General features: G+C 39.1%; 1 protein-coding gene across 2 annotated transcripts in view; it reads right to left on the bottom strand.

Annotated features, from left to right (window-relative positions):
- LOC106880314 (transmembrane protein 41B) overlaps nucleotides 1–12,478 on the bottom strand; it is a 35,090-nt gene extending 22,612 nt beyond the window's left edge. The window contains exon 1 of one of the 2 annotated variants that reach the window (XM_014930191.3): nucleotides 12,335–12,478. In XM_014930191.3, coding sequence (XP_014785677.1) covers nucleotides 12,335–12,398 — 64 coding nt within the window. In that variant the 5' untranslated portion in view covers nucleotides 12,399–12,478. Of the gene's footprint in view, nucleotides 1–12,140; nucleotides 12,165–12,334 lie in introns of those variants that run through there. The other variant, XM_089354706.1, reaches the window with a different exon arrangement.
- Nucleotides 12,479–15,946: the final 3,468 nt, after the last annotated feature.

Raw genomic sequence — 15,946 nt, 5'->3', positions numbered from 1 at the left:
TAAGAAAGGGGGAGATAACAAACGGTGATCGGGAACGAGGGGCTGTGTGTGGGAGGTAGACTACTGGTGATCTTGACGTATGTAGTGTGAAAATGGGGAAAGGGAGAAAGTAGTTGGTCAGTTGTAGTGTGTGCGTGGTGTGATGCGAGGGTATTGGTGTGGTGTGCATGGTGTGATGCGAGGGTATTGGTGTGGTGTGATGTGAGGGTGTTGGGAGGTGGGGAAGGCATGGGTGGAGTGTGGGGTTGAGGTAGGGGTATGTGGGTAGGGTGGGGTATGTGGGTAGGGGTGGGTGGTGGGTGTAAGGAATTGGATGGGGTGGAGTGGGAAGGTAGAGTAGGAGTGAATTGGGGTGTGGTGGGATGAGCTTATGAGGGGGTGTTGACGAGGAGGGAGAAGGGGAAGGTGGATGTAAGAGAGGGGGAAGATGGGTATGGGAGGGGAGAGGAAGAGAGGAGAGAGGGTGGGTATAAGAGAGGGAAGGGGGATTGAGAGAGGGGGAAGGTGGGTATGGGGGGAGAAAGAGGGGAAGGTGGGTATGGGGGGAGAAAGAGAGGAAGAGAAAGAGAGGAAGAGAAAGAGAGTGAGAGAGAGGGAAGAGGGGTATGGGGGGGAAGAAGAAAGGAAGAGAAAGAGAGTGAGAGAGAGGGGAAGAGAGTGAGAGAGTAAGAGTAAGAGAGTAAGAGTGTAGAGAGTAGGAGAGTAAGAGCGTAGAGAGTAAGAGTGAGAGAGGGGGGAGTACGAGAGAAGAGAGTGAGAGAGAGTAAGAGAGAGGAGAGAAAGAGTAGGGGTGAAGAGAAGTGGGAGTGGAGAGAAGTATGAAGAAAGGTGAAGAGACATACAAAGAAGTAGGAGTCGGAGCATATATATATATATATATATATATATATATATATATATATATATATATATATATATATATATATACTGTAAAAAGCACCATTTGAGCATGATCATTACCAGCGTCGCCTTACTGGCACTTGTGCCGGTGGTATGTGAACAAAACATTCGAGCGAGGTCTTTCATTTACATCGTCGAGTGATTCCAGTTGATCCGATCAACGGAACAGCCTGCTCGTGAAATTAACGTGCAAGTGGCCGAGCACTCCACAGACACGTGTACCCTTAACGTAGTTCTCGGGGATATTCAGCGTGACACAGTGTGACAAGGCTGGCCCTTTGAAATACAGGCACAACAGAAACAGGAAGAAAGAGTGAGAGAAAGTTATGGTGAAAGAGTACAGCAGGGTTCGCCACCATCCCCTGCTGGAGCCTCGTGGAGCTTTAGGTCTTTTCACTCAATAAACACTCACAACGCCCGGTCTGGGAATCGAAACCGCGATCCTATGACCACGAGTCCACTGCCCTAACCACTGGGCCATTGCGTCTCCACAAAATTATATTTTAATCAGAGAGAAAGGTGAAAAATGGGAGGGTAGTAACGGGGTGGAAACAAACAGAAATAAGGCAAACTTTTGAACACACACACACACTCAGGGGAGGAGAGAAGATAGAGAAAAGAAAAGACGGGTGATAAAAGAAAGAAAAGAAACTAAAAACGAACTTCCTTCGTCTCCTGCATGCGGCGGCGGCAGAAGCAATTAGTGAGGTAGTTTGTATAAGGATGTGACAGGAATAAATTAGTAGGAAACCATTACGACTGGAAGATAATGTTGAGGCTGGGATGAGAGTGACTGGCGGGGTGGGGGTGGGGGTAGAATAGAGCACATACAGCTGAAATGTGTGTGTGTGTGAGTGAGTGATTGAGTGCACGTGAGAATGTACATGTGTGAGTGTGTGTGTGAATGTGGGTGTCTGTGAATGTGTGTGTATATGTGTGTGTGTATATATGTGAATGATAGTGTGCAGTTGAGAATGTGCATGTATGAGTGTGTGTGTGTGTCTGTTAGCATGTGCGTGTGAGAATGTGCATGTGAGTGTGTGTGAGAGAGCACGTGTGTGAGAATGTGTGAGTGAGGATGTGTGAATAAGAATGTGTGTGCGTGTGTAACAATCCTAAACTGTCACAAACAGGCCTTTCACAGAAACCATCCCTTCCCCCCCACCACTATCACCACCCATAAACATGCCCTACATGGTTGCTTGACCTGACAGAAGTAGCAGCCAATTTTCACTCAAAATTACATCCAACCATCTTGAAAAGGAAGGACGCATTGGTTTATGTAGTCCTAGATATGCAATGCTTGAAAGAGAGACAGACACATGGCCATGGTTGGAATGCCTTTGATCATCACAGGTCTGCTCAACCACGACTGACCTGGGGCTAAATGCCAACTTCTAAACATACACCACTAACCATGGTCCCCACCCCCAGCTCCTGTTAATGTCATTACACCCTGCCTCCATCATTCACCCTGCCACCCAAAGCTTTACATTTGTAATACCCAGGGGTCTTACTACACACCCTTCAAATTTCTCTGCAGCAGGCACCCTCACCATCATCGTTGTCATCATCAATTAACATCCATGTTCCAGGTTGGCAAGGGTTTGGCTGTTTGACAAGGATCTGATGAGTCCAAGGACTGCTTTGTGCCCTAGCGTCTGCTCTGGCATCATTTCTATAGGCATGGCTGTGTACTAAGAAGCTTGCTTCCCAACCACATGGTTCCGGGTTCAGTCCCACTGCGTGGCACCTTGGGCAAGTGTATTCTACTATAGCCTCGGACCGACCAAAGCCTTGTGAGTGGATTTGGTAGACAGAAACTGAAAGAAGCCCGTCGTATATATATGTATATATATATATATATATATATATATATATATATGTATGTGTATGTTTGTGTGTCTGTGTTTGTCCCCCAACATCGCTTGACAACCGATGCTGGTGTGTTTATGTCCCTGTAACTTAGCGGTTCGGCAACAGGGACCGATAGAATAAGTACTAGGCTTACAAAGAATAAGTCCTGGTGTCTATTTGCTCGACTAAAGGCGGTGCTCCAGCATGGCCACAGTCAAATGACTGAAACAAGTAAAAAAGTAAAGAGTATCTTTCTTCAGACACAGCCCACCCCTAAACACACAAGCAAACAGTATGAGCAATGCAGGAACTTGTAAATTAAATTCTGTTTTATTTTCTGCAGAATGCAGACAAGGAATGGATCTTGTTAAGAACTGAAACAAGATCTCATGGAATTCTCTCTCTCTCTCACTGCTGGTTAGAGTCTGAAAATGTTTGAAAATAAAAGAGGAAAGGAAAGAATATAGGGCAAACTAAAAGGCCACGGCCTTGGAAATGCTAAATTACAATATTGTTTTGCATAAGAACTGATCTAAGAGTCTCACACACATACTCACACACTTTCTCTCAAATACAGACATACAGATCAACATCATAAGGCCTAAATACGAGGCCACGAGCTGGACAAAATGTTAGCAAACTCTACAAAATGCTTAGTGGCATTTTTCCAGTCTTTACATTCTGAACTGACTTTTGGGGTCGAAAAATTAAGTACCAGTCTAGTACTGGGGTTGATGTAATAGACTTTGTCCCCTCTCCAACAAATTTCAGGCCTTGTGCCTAGTGTCAAGGTTAACTTGTACCTGAGTAGTAGATCTGTAGAGAGTTCTGAGCCTCTTCATCCTGATGGATGCAAAGGGTGTTGGTACCTGAGGTGGCTGTTCAAACCAAGAGTGGTATAGAAGAACAGGAGGGGGGGGTTTATCGCAGGGGAGAGTTGGTGGGGGTCAAGGAAGTGCAAGTTGTTCTAGGCATCTTTAACAACTGATCTTTATCTCTTGACGTCTTATTTTTTCCACCAATTTGAGCAGGTTATGGCTGAAGGGACAGGCCTGTGCCTATAATAGAAAGAACGATAAATCCTGTCCAATACTATTAGTTATAATAATGTGGTGAGCTGGCAGAATCGTTAGCATGCCAGGCCAAATGCTTAGCGGTATTTCATCAGCTGCTACATTCTGAGTTCAAATTCCGCCGAGGTTGACTTTGCCTTTCATCCTTTCGGGGTGGATGAATTAAGTACCAGTTACGCACTGGGGTCGATGTAATCGACTTAATCCCTTTGTCTGTCCTTGTTTGTCCCCTCTGCATGTAGCTCCTTGTGGGCAATAAAGAAATAAGCAAGAATTATTAATTATGATAATCTATTGGAGGTTAATGATTTATTAATGATTGACTTCTTAAATTTAGTTGATATATTTTATGTTGCTCAAACATTGATTCAAGAAATCCAATAAAAAATTCAGGAAATTAAGGAAAACAGCTGCAAAAAAATTACGCAGATCCGTCTCCGGTGCATGGATGTTTGGTTATCTTATATGTCAGACAATCTTTTATACTATAGCAGGCAGTTTTATGCAAATATCAATGACTAGCCTCTGTTTAATGATTGCTTTGTCATTGTTAAAGGTTGTTAGATCTACATCCTGGTTTACTTGAGTAGATAAGGCAAAACAAAGAGTCACTGGTGTGTAAGATAAACCCTTAGTCATTTTTAATATCTGGGTCAGATCCAAAACCTGAATTTTTTTTCAAGGAGCTGCGCCAAAAAAGTAAAACACAAGTCAATTAAAGGAAAATTTATTATATTTATAGAAGGAAGATGATTAGTGGGCAGCATGTTTTTGGTGGGACCACATGAGAGCCACTGCCTTAGAGAGGAGTTCCTTTAAGACAGTGATTCTCAACTGGGGTCTATATGACCCCTGAAGGTCTATCTAAGAGTTTTGGGGTCCACACAACAAAATAGTAAATTAGGGGCCCCATAATAGTATTTTAAGTGTCCCTGAAAGTTTTGTTTTAGATGTATTGGTATATATATATATATTTTTTTGTTTTGCAAGTACTTGGTGACCCTGTCAGTGCAGGTGCCACTTAAAAGCACCCAGTCCACACTGTAAAGTGGTTGGTGTTCAGAAGGGCATCCAGCTGTAAAAACCTTGCCTGTGCTTGTGCCACGTAAAAAGCATGAAGTCCAGCTGTAAAAATCCTGCCAAAACAGTCACAGAAGTCTGGTGCAGGCTTCGGCCAGGCCATCTCTTGTGGTACCGTCCCACTCATGCTAGCATGGAAGACAGACGTTAAACGATGATGATGCAAGAAACAGCCAGGTTTCTTTCTCTAATGTTTTATATAGTTCAACCTTCACAAAGGGATACGTAGCCTCAGGCCGACCAAAGCCTTGTGAGTGGATTTGGTAGATGGAAACTGAAAGAAGCCCATCGTATATATGTATATATACATATATATATATATATATATATATATATATATATATGTATGTGTGTGTGTGTGTGTGTGTGTGTGTGTGTGTCTGTGTTTGTTCCCCCATAATCGCTTAGCAACCGACGCTGGTGTGTTTATGTCCCCGTAACTTACCAGTTCGGCCTAAGAGACTGATAGAATAAGTACTAGGCCTACAAAGAATAAGTCCTGGGATCAGTTTGTTTAACTAAAGATGGTGCTGCAGCATGGCCACAGTCAAATGACTGAAACAAATAAAGGAATATCAAACTAAAAATGGTAACTGCTTTGGACCCAGTAACCCAGATTGTGGTATTCTCAACAGGTCAATGGAATCTATGTTTAACAGTTAAGAGACAAATCTAAATAGATGTTGATCTTAGACTGACAGCTGTACAGACAATATAATTCTTTATTAGCTTTGACAATACAGCGTGAGATTTTTATTTCTTTTCTTATTTGTTTCAGGCAGTGGACCTCTAGATCTGTGCTCCACAACCATTTTTCTTTTTCACTTATGGTATACTTATATTCTTTTCAAAATGAAGTGGTACACCTGAGCTAAAAATATAACTCAAAGTATATGGCTCCCGTGCTGGGTGACATGTGAAAAGCACCATCCAAACATGGTCAATGCCAGTGCCCCCTGACAGGCTCCTGTGCAAGTGGCACATAAAAAGCACCATTCAAATGTGGTCAATGCCAGTGCCACCTGACTAGCTCCCATGCTGGTGGCACATAAAAAGCATCTACTATACTCTTGGAGTGGTTGGTGTTAGGAAGCGCATCCAGCTGTAGAAACCTTGCCAGATCAGATTGGAGCCTGGTGCAGCCTTCTGGCTCGCCAGTCCTCAATCAAACCGTCCAACCCATGCTAGCATGGAAAGCGGACATTAAACGATGATGATGATGGTGATAGGGAAAACAATTATATTCAGGTTACACTGCGACACAACTAGCATCGTCTCCTGGCACACCAGTGTGCCACGGCATACCACTCCTCTAGATAGACTTGGTCACCTCTAGCCTCCCTTGCCTGAACCTGAAACCACATGGTTGGAATGCAAGCTTCTTAACCACATAACCACAAAAATTTTTTCTTAATTAACATATTTGGTTTTTGTCTTTTTGTCATTGTTAAAATCAATTTATTGACTTCAGACTATAGCAATCTATAAACACTAACATTTCCTTTTTATTTCTTCTCATAGTACGTTTATATTTGTTTTATTACTACTAGTTAAAAGTCATAACTTACCAGCTCTAACATTAAATGCCACATGAAATAAAATAACCCAAGAAAAATATTATGGTTGTATTTAACCAAACTGGTTTATGCAATGCTGTGCATTTATCAGAATAACGAGGACCATCTAGACCAGGCCTAGCCAACATGAATTATATTGCAGGCCACTTTAATCACAGAAATTCTTTTGAGGACTGCTTGTATACTTTATGCAAATAATAGTCAAATAATCACTGCTGACAGAATTGCAAGCATTTTGCTTTCTCATGCTATTATTACAATAATGAAGGAATGATCATTGATTCAACATGAAATATTATCGTTGCAAAAACAGTACTATCTTTCTCTTTTGCTTTTCATTACAATCTTTAATTTTTGATAAAATTTTTTAAATGTTTGTTTAAATAAACACATTTCAAGAAAGTATCAAGCAGGCTGCAAGATAAAAGTCTGCAGGCCTCAGATTGGCCAACCCTGGTCTAGTCATTCTAGGGTTGGGGTTGGGACACATGCTCTCATTTGAAGGTAGAACATTGCTATTGAGAGAAACGGTGACTATGTTGAGAAGTAGGGATGTGATCGACAGAGGACCAGCTTCATTTTGATGTATGATACATGTTCCTGTGTTGGTAATTATACCTGTCCTAAACAAAATGGCATTACTTTTTGACTTACCCTCGTATATATTTGAGTCATTGTGTTGCTAAATATTAATAAATATATACATATATATATATATATATATATATATATATATATATATATATATATATATATATATATATATATATATATATATATATACATATATATATATATTCATGTTTTGAAATATTTTTTCCTGTTTGCTGATGCAAACAGATATATATATATATATATAACAGGCTTCTTACAGTTTCTATCTACCAAATCCACTCACAAAACTTTAGTTGACCTGGAGCTCTAGTAGAAGATCCTCACGCAAGGTTCCACGCAGTGGAACTGAACCCACGACCACAACCACAACCACTGCTTCATCTGCATCAATTGTTTATCCTATCTTTATCTCAGCAACTTCATCTTACGTTTCCTTTTCAGCCTCCAGTCTAAATTCAAAACTGTACAATAACAGAATGGCGAAGGTACTGTGGGTGACAGCTGCAGTCAAAACATCAACAACGTTTTTCTGTTAACTGCACAAAAATTAACTTCTGTAGGAAGGATTTTGAAATCTGAAAAACTCTTTTAAACAAACAAAACATGGAATTTCCTCCCTGTGCATATATCTACAATATTTTAGAGTTACTACTTTGGCATACATTTTTGTTTACATGGCAATAAACTAGATTACACACAATAGCTTCTATACATCATCATCATCATTTAACGTCTGTTTTCTATGCTAACATATAGATGCAACCAGGGCTGTGGAGTCAAAACAAAAATGCTTAACTCCGACTCCCCTATGTAATTAAGTGATAGTGGTCTACTTTACTGACTCCGACTCCAGCTACCCGCTAATTGTTTCTGACTTTGACTCCACAGCCCTGGATGTCACACACTCCTCCTAGGGCTTTTTTGACTTTTGAGCTACATGGTGTCCTCAATGGTGCTGGTGGCATGAAAAAAAAAGCACCCAGTACACTCTGTAAAGTGGTTGGTGTTAAGAAGGACATCCAGCTGTAGAAACCATGCGAAAGCAGACATTGGAACACAATGCAGTCCTTGGACTCATTTGATCCTTGTCAAACTGTCCAACCCATCCACACATGAAGCACAAACGGTAACTGATGATGATGATGATCACAATACAAATATATATATATATATATATATATATATATATATATATATCCATGTATCTATCTACATATATATATATATATATATATATATATATATATATATATTATATATAGGCGCAGGAGTGGCTGTGTGGTAAGTAGCTTGCTTACCAACCACATGGTTCCGGGTTCAGTCCCACTGCATGGCACCTTGGGCAAGTGTCTTCTACTATAGCCTCAGGCTGACCAAAGCCTTGTGAGTGGATTTGATAGACGGAAACTGAAAGAAGCCCATCATATATATGTATATATGTATGTATATATGTGTGTGTTGTGTGTCTGTGTTTGTCCCCACCCCCAACATCGCCTGACAACCAATGCTGGTATGTTTACATCCCCGTAACTTAGCGGCTCAGCAAAGAGACCGATAGAATAAGCACTGGGCTTACAAAGAATAAGTTCTGGGGTTGATTTGTTCGACTAAAGGCAGTGCTCCAGCATGGCCGCAGTCAATTCAGTGAAACAAATAAAAAAATATATACACACACACACATATACTTCCTTAGCCTTCCTCCAAACTGATGTTCACCGTTTCCATGCCCCCTTCCCTGCATCACATCCTTCCCCTATATTCCTCAACTCTTAATCATTAGTTGCTCACATCACACGATCCCTTGTCCCTATCCCACATGCCTGTTTCTCTGTCTTCATCCCACTCACATAGGCCCCTAGCAGATAACAACTATCTGGCACGGGTTTCCCATGTCACATGATTTCATTCCCGGAATTCTCATATCACATGATTTCATTCTACTGGAAATCATCAGGGGAGGACACCCGTTCACTGCATGCCAGTCAAACCTCACTGCTATGATATATTGAACATTGGCATCTTTCCAGACATTGATGTTGCAAAGACCCATCAGGCTTATTAAAAATTAATTATTAGCGACAAAAGTAGTATTAGTAACAAAATGTAATCTTTATACCCAACTCGTTAGAACAAAGAATACTGCATTATTCATCAGCCTCATCATTTAACATCCATTTTCCATGCTGGCATGGGTTGGACAGTATGATTGGGACTGCTAAGCTGGAGAGCTGTACCAGGTTTCAGTCTGCTGTGGCATGGTTCCTGCAGCTGAATGCCCTTCCTCATGCCAACCACCTCACAAAGTGTACTGGGTGCCCTTGCCATATCACCAGTATGGGTGTCTTATATACATGTGTATACATAGAAACTTACTTGGAAATGGATGCATCACATTCAATTGGCCCGGCAAATAAAGTGAGTCCACAGCTGTAACTTACACCAGTGTCGCATAACCAGCCCAAAAGTACCTTGGGTCGTAGGACGACATGCTGTGCTTGAGGAGACCTATTGAGTCAAGTACATCAACATCCCCGATATAAAAATCAAATCAAATGGAGATTGTAGTTGTGAGCCCTGTGCCGGCAGCACGTAAAAAGCACCATCCGAACGTGGCCCATGTCAGTGCCGTCTTGACTGGCTTCCATGCCAGTGGCACGTAAAAAGCACCATCCGATTGTGGTTGATGCCAGCTCCTCTGGCCCCTTGAGTTAAATGACCTGGTATTAGTTCATCATCATCATCATCTCATGGACATGAGTGAATCAAGTCCCAGACTTCGTAGAGCCAGTTAACCAGTTTGCATGGTGTACAAGTGACCGAGATCACCCCTCCCCCCCCCCACCGAAACGGGACGCCAGTCTGTCGCAGAAGTTATTCATTTACCGCCGGGGTGGACCAGAGCAGTGTGAAATGACCTGTTTTGCTTAAGATCACCAAGCACCGCCTGGTCATGGAATCGAAACCGCCACCTTGCGATCTTGAGTTGCAACACGTTATCCACTAGGCCACGCGACTTCATTTACTTATCAAACATCTTGTCCAAAAAAGCATAACTGAATACCTGTGGCGGATTTGAACCTATTATTCTTGGCCTGATAATAGCTCCTTATCTTCCAGGTCATTCATCCCTACTCAAACTACACAAATGTTACGCATGTAAAGTTGTTTGTTTTTTCTAAGTTATGAATTAATCACATTGTGTTCCACATTATGAAAGATAAAATATTTATTCAGGACATTCGTAATTATTCTCTTTTGCGTTTCGGTGGAATTCTAGTTCTGTAACCAGTATTATTATATCATATAATGATTATGTTTGTTTAGTGGGGGTATCGTACGTATTCTGTGGTAAATAATTGCTATAAACATCATTAAAAGCTATTTATGATTCAACTAACAAACATTATAGTGAGTTGAGTCTCCAGATCACTCATAATTTACGTGGTTTATTTATAAGTACTATCAAACGCACATATGTACAGAGGCACAACATATATACAAAGCTATAGCCAGCGATTGCGTATATAAATTATTATATAATAATTACTGTTTAGCCCAAGCCTCGATCGACCAGGCCTATAATAATCAAAGGCATTCCAGCCATGACCACATTGTGGAAACATGTGTATCGTTCGAATGTTTGCTGTCAGGGACATATGTACCAACGGTGCAGATCCGAAACTTCGCCTATAATTAAATTTGTTTTTATTTACAGTGTGTCCCATCCTAATTTAAGACGGTCCAGTGTAATGTAAGGGAGATTTCGATGCTAATTCTAGCAGGATATAGACGATCAGCTAAAGACTCTTTTGTTAACTAATCCATAATTCGAATACTTCGAGTACGCATGTACGTAAATACCGTGTGTTTATACCTGTGTATATCTTGGATATCCTCACATGTGAATATAATGTGTGGGTCCATTCATATCAAGCGATAATGTTTGTTAAATATGAATGAAACGTTAGATTTAGCAGAGAAACTTTATACTGCGATGTTGGTGTCGCTCACACATACATGGAATTTTAATTATAAAATGTATATAATTAGACTACGTAACTACAGAGATGTACAACAAATAAAAATTACTATTTGTAACTGCAAGAAATTAAAAAGAAAATCTAAACACGAATTCTGAGAGGAGTAACTTTGCTAACTCAACTATAAACATTACGCAACATGTGTCATACAACGAAGTTATAAGAGTTGGTGTCAGTTTAGTACAAAGTTGAGCAAACTAAGACACCAAACAACCGTATCTGTTAAGAAATAAGGTGATATATTGAATACAGTGTATATATATTTATACATATGTACATGTTAGTGTGTGTTTGAAACAAACGGTTCTTATCAATGAGATTATTAAGCTCGGCGAGAGAAATAAAGAAAGGAAATAGTAGTTGTAAGGATGGTGTATAATATGAAACAGAATTAACTGAAGCGATTATGGATTTTTATCGATCCCGCAGAAATAAAATGTTAATTCAACATCAATGCTATTAAATAAAATACGAAACCGAGAAATAATGCCTTATTACGTAGACAAAAAGGTCACAGAATTATTAAAGAGGTGTCGAAATTGAATGATTTAATTTACTGTTTCCAGTTCTAATTTTAATATTCGTTAAACGATTAATTCTTGGTTAATCACGAAGCCTCAAAATTAAATTAGATTTCAGAGGGGAGAAAGAATCAAAGGTTGTAGCGGCGCTCATGCCATTCCCACAGGAATTTAGAGGCGTAAATATTATAATACAGGACACAGATGTGTGTCAATAGCCAGCTGGAGGAGATGTTCTCCTGGGGCTAACAGTAACATTCACCGTTAGGGTTTAGCCGCATTTAAGTGGCAAATATACTTCACAATATTATAATAATTAATAACATAAAGGTAATTTGAGTATTAAAAGGAAGTGACATCAATAAATTAGATATTCGGGGCTGGAATATATTTGGAAATTGATGTGTGTGTGTGTGTGTGTGTGTGTCTGTGGTTGAATCGAAGTGATCAGGTGTTGAAAGAAAGTGGCGTGATTACATTTATATTCCAAGTTTAATTCGCTGCAACTGGTTTCTGGCCTAAGAAAGAGAGAAAGAAGAACGGACAACGATTCATGTTACCAAAGACATTTACAACAAAACTAAACACACAGATGATCCATTAAACATACATGTAAGACTGGATATAAAAGAAGATCGTTTTTTTACAGGTGAAAGCGTCAGAATTCCTACCTGAATTAGCTAAAATCCTTCCTCGGGAGGCTAGATCAGACGTGTCCACCACAGCTGAAGCCATGTTACTAGTACAAGCTAACTTCCGGTTGTCAAAACTACGGCGGACTGTTTATTTCCGGTTCCATTACAAAAACCTCACATTGTCCCATGACAAACAGCAAAATCATTCAACACAAACCTCTTATTTATTTCATTTCATTTATTTCGGATTTTTTCCCGTTTCTCTTTATAATAAAACTATATATTTCTTATTCACTTCCCTTTATATCTCTGCTTCTCTTTCTTTCTCTCTCTCTTCCCCCCTCTCTCTCTCTCTCTCTCTGTTATTAGGTCATATTCATAAGTGGTACAAGGAATTATCTATAAGAGAAAAAGTCGCGAAATATTTTATTAATTACTATATAAACCACTTCTAATACAAACAAAAGGCCTGAAATTTAGTGTTAAGTAGCTTAGTCGATTACATCGACCACAGTATCCAAACTGTACTTATTTATTTCCATATAAATACGTTTAAACTGATTTTGAAAAATTAAACATCCTCGTTCAATTTTTTTTTTCCATTTTGAAACTTATTTATTATCGCCGGTGTAATTCATTTTATCTGAGTGGTGGAAAACAGTAGCAGTCAAATATCTTAAATACGTGTAGATCTATAGTAAAATATATTAAGCGATCGATGAACGGTGCGTGTACTGCAATAGGTAAGATGAGGTCTGGTTAGTTGATCGTTTTAATGTACTCTTACGTCACACAACTTAGATTTCCAGCATTGTATATATATATATATATATATATATATTTATACATATATATATATATATATATATATATATATATATATATATATATATATATATATATATATATATATATATATGTGTGTGTGTGTGTGTGTATGTATGTATGTGTGTGTGTGTGTGTGAGTAGGTATACATACATAAGTGTGCCCTCCCCCTCTCGACTTTGTTTCCTCATAACTCTCAGAAAAAATAGTTATTTTTTAATCAAATTTTCTACAACTACCTTTTAGAGTGTGTAGATTACGATTATATCGGAATTCAATGTGGGGGAAAATTTTTTTTTTTATGGTGGGCTCGCATGCATACATACGGACAGACATTACACATATCTACTAAGTAAAACTTCAAATTTCGAAGAAATTGTTATGTGTGTTCGGTATGTATACGTGTGTATTCACCATTTTCCTTTTCACATCAGATTCCGAAATAATCCTAATTTATACACGCCCAAAGGCATTTATGGAGAATTTAATTTTAAAAAATACCAATTTGTCTTAAAGTTTTCCGAAACGGATCTTTTTTAAAACAGGGGCCACATTTTTCATTAACGAAACACTTTGAAACTTGGAACACTGGTAGAATGTGTCATATAAAACATCTTTTTCTCTTAGTCTTCTTTAAAAAAAAGAAATCCATAAATTATTCCATGTTAAAGTTGTCGTATTTCTGTAATTTCAACCAATCACTGACGTCCATTCAGCCGATATACATTAAGTGCCGACTACATAAACAAACGATTCTGAAACAATTAATCCTAACCCTAACTCTAACCCTAACCCTAACCCTAACTCTAACCCTAACCCTAGGGTTAGGGTTAGGGTTAGGGTTAGGGTTAGGGTTAAAGCAAATTTAAAATGAAAAAAGCAAATAAAACGAAGAATCGTTTGTTTATGTAGTCGGCACTTAATGTATATCGACTGAATGGACGTCAGTGATTGGTTGAAATTATCGAAATAAGACAATTTTTTACATGAAATAAATTCGAATACAAAAATATTTTTCTGTTCTATAACACAAAATAGATAAGTATACGAAGTTTGAAAGTCTTTCCGTACCAAAAACACTACGTAAAACATTAATGAAAAATGTGGCCCCGTTTTAAAAAAGATCCTCCGAAACTCCTCTCTCGACCTTAGAAACCTTTTTTTTTTTCATCACAAAATCCTATATAGTCAGTATCTACGCCATCCAAAGCGTATTTGTTTTAAAAAATCATTCAAAAACACCCATTTTTCCGGAAGTTACAAGGCAACATAGTCGAATGGGGCACATTTGTGTAGGTATGCCATCACTCTATCTATCTATCTATCTATCTATACATACATACATACATACATTATCCTTTACTTGTTTCAGTCGTTAGACTACAGTCATGCTGGGGCACCACCTTCAAGAATTTTAATCGGACGAATCGACCCCAGTACCTATATATTTAAAGCTGGTACTTATTCTATTAGTCTCTTATGATGAACTGCCTATTTACAAGGACATAAACATACCGACACCGGTTACCAAGCGGGGCAGGGTACAAGCACAGACACAAAGACACACACACGATGGGTTCCCACGCGGTTTCTGTATGCTAAATTCATAAGAAATTGATCGGGCATGGGCTATGGTAGAGGACACTTGCCCTGCCACGCTCTGGGATTGAACCTAAAACAATCTGCTAGCAAACTGAGCTTCTTAACCACGCAGCCATAGCAACAGAATTTGATTTTTCAATGATTTAAAATAACAATAAGCACAGGAGTGGCTGTGGTAAGCAGTTTGCTTACCACCCACATGGTTCCGGGTTCAGTCTGTATTGGGCTGGTAGTGGTGTGTCATATAAATTCGATATGGTGTAGCCCACTACTAAATGTAGCGTATAGATATAACACTTCAAGGTTCTCGTGTCGGAGTAACCAGTGTACATCAAAGAATTAACTCCAAGAAGGAAGAAATGTTATTTACATATATTTATTCCTTTACCCGACAGGTTGTTACAGAGGCAGTAGCAATTCTAGTGATAGTGACGACAAGGATGACTCGCTGGTTAGTAGTTGGTATGTAGAAAAAGGTTGTTTGTCAGTAGAGAGGGAAAGAGTAAGGTAGTCACGGTGCTGACTAGAAAGGAAGAAAGGATAACGGCGGCATCGCCTTTCTTACGGCCAAAAGCCTTTCTTCACATGTCAAACGAAGGGCGAAGGGAAGTGCTGCTCTTGGTTAAGGCTGATGCAAAAGCAGGTGTTGCTCCTTGGCCTGGCTGACACTAAATATCCGTCAAATGTAAATAAAGTAAATAATGTACATAATTCCTTGTCTCTTAAATATCGAACAGGGGAGGATACTGTACTGTACCTTCAAGAAAAGGGTGTTACACCCAAAAGAAAATTATATAAGAAGGGGCGGGCATATGTGTACGAAAAGACGAGGCATGTTATATGTACAGTAGCCAGACCGAAAAGATCCCCACTTGAATAATGCTGTTGTGAACTTGATGTTAACCATGGTTACCAAAAGAATAAATGAAGCAGGTTTTGTTGTCTACAACTGGGTGTCGTACAAAATACTCGTTTTTTGTTTGTTTGGGATCTTTTTTAAAACGGGGGCCACATTTTTCATTAATGTTTTACGTAGTGATTTTGGTACCGAAAGACTTTCAAACTTCGTATACTTATCTATTTTGTGTTATAGAACAGAAAAATATTTTTGTATTCGAATTTATTTCATGTAAAAAATTGTCTTATTTCGATAATTTCAACCAATCACTGACAAGTATTCAGTTGTTTATATTTACTCCTTTGGCTGATTAAGCGATGTA

Source organism: Octopus bimaculoides, chromosome 7, assembly GCF_046866305.1.
Source record: "Octopus bimaculoides isolate indiv1 chromosome 7, ASM4686630v1, whole genome shotgun sequence".
NCBI classification, from domain to species: domain Eukaryota; kingdom Metazoa; phylum Mollusca; class Cephalopoda; order Octopoda; family Octopodidae; genus Octopus; species Octopus bimaculoides.
Note: the sequence above shows the minus strand (reverse complement) of the source record. Positions and strands in the feature narration are given on the sequence as shown.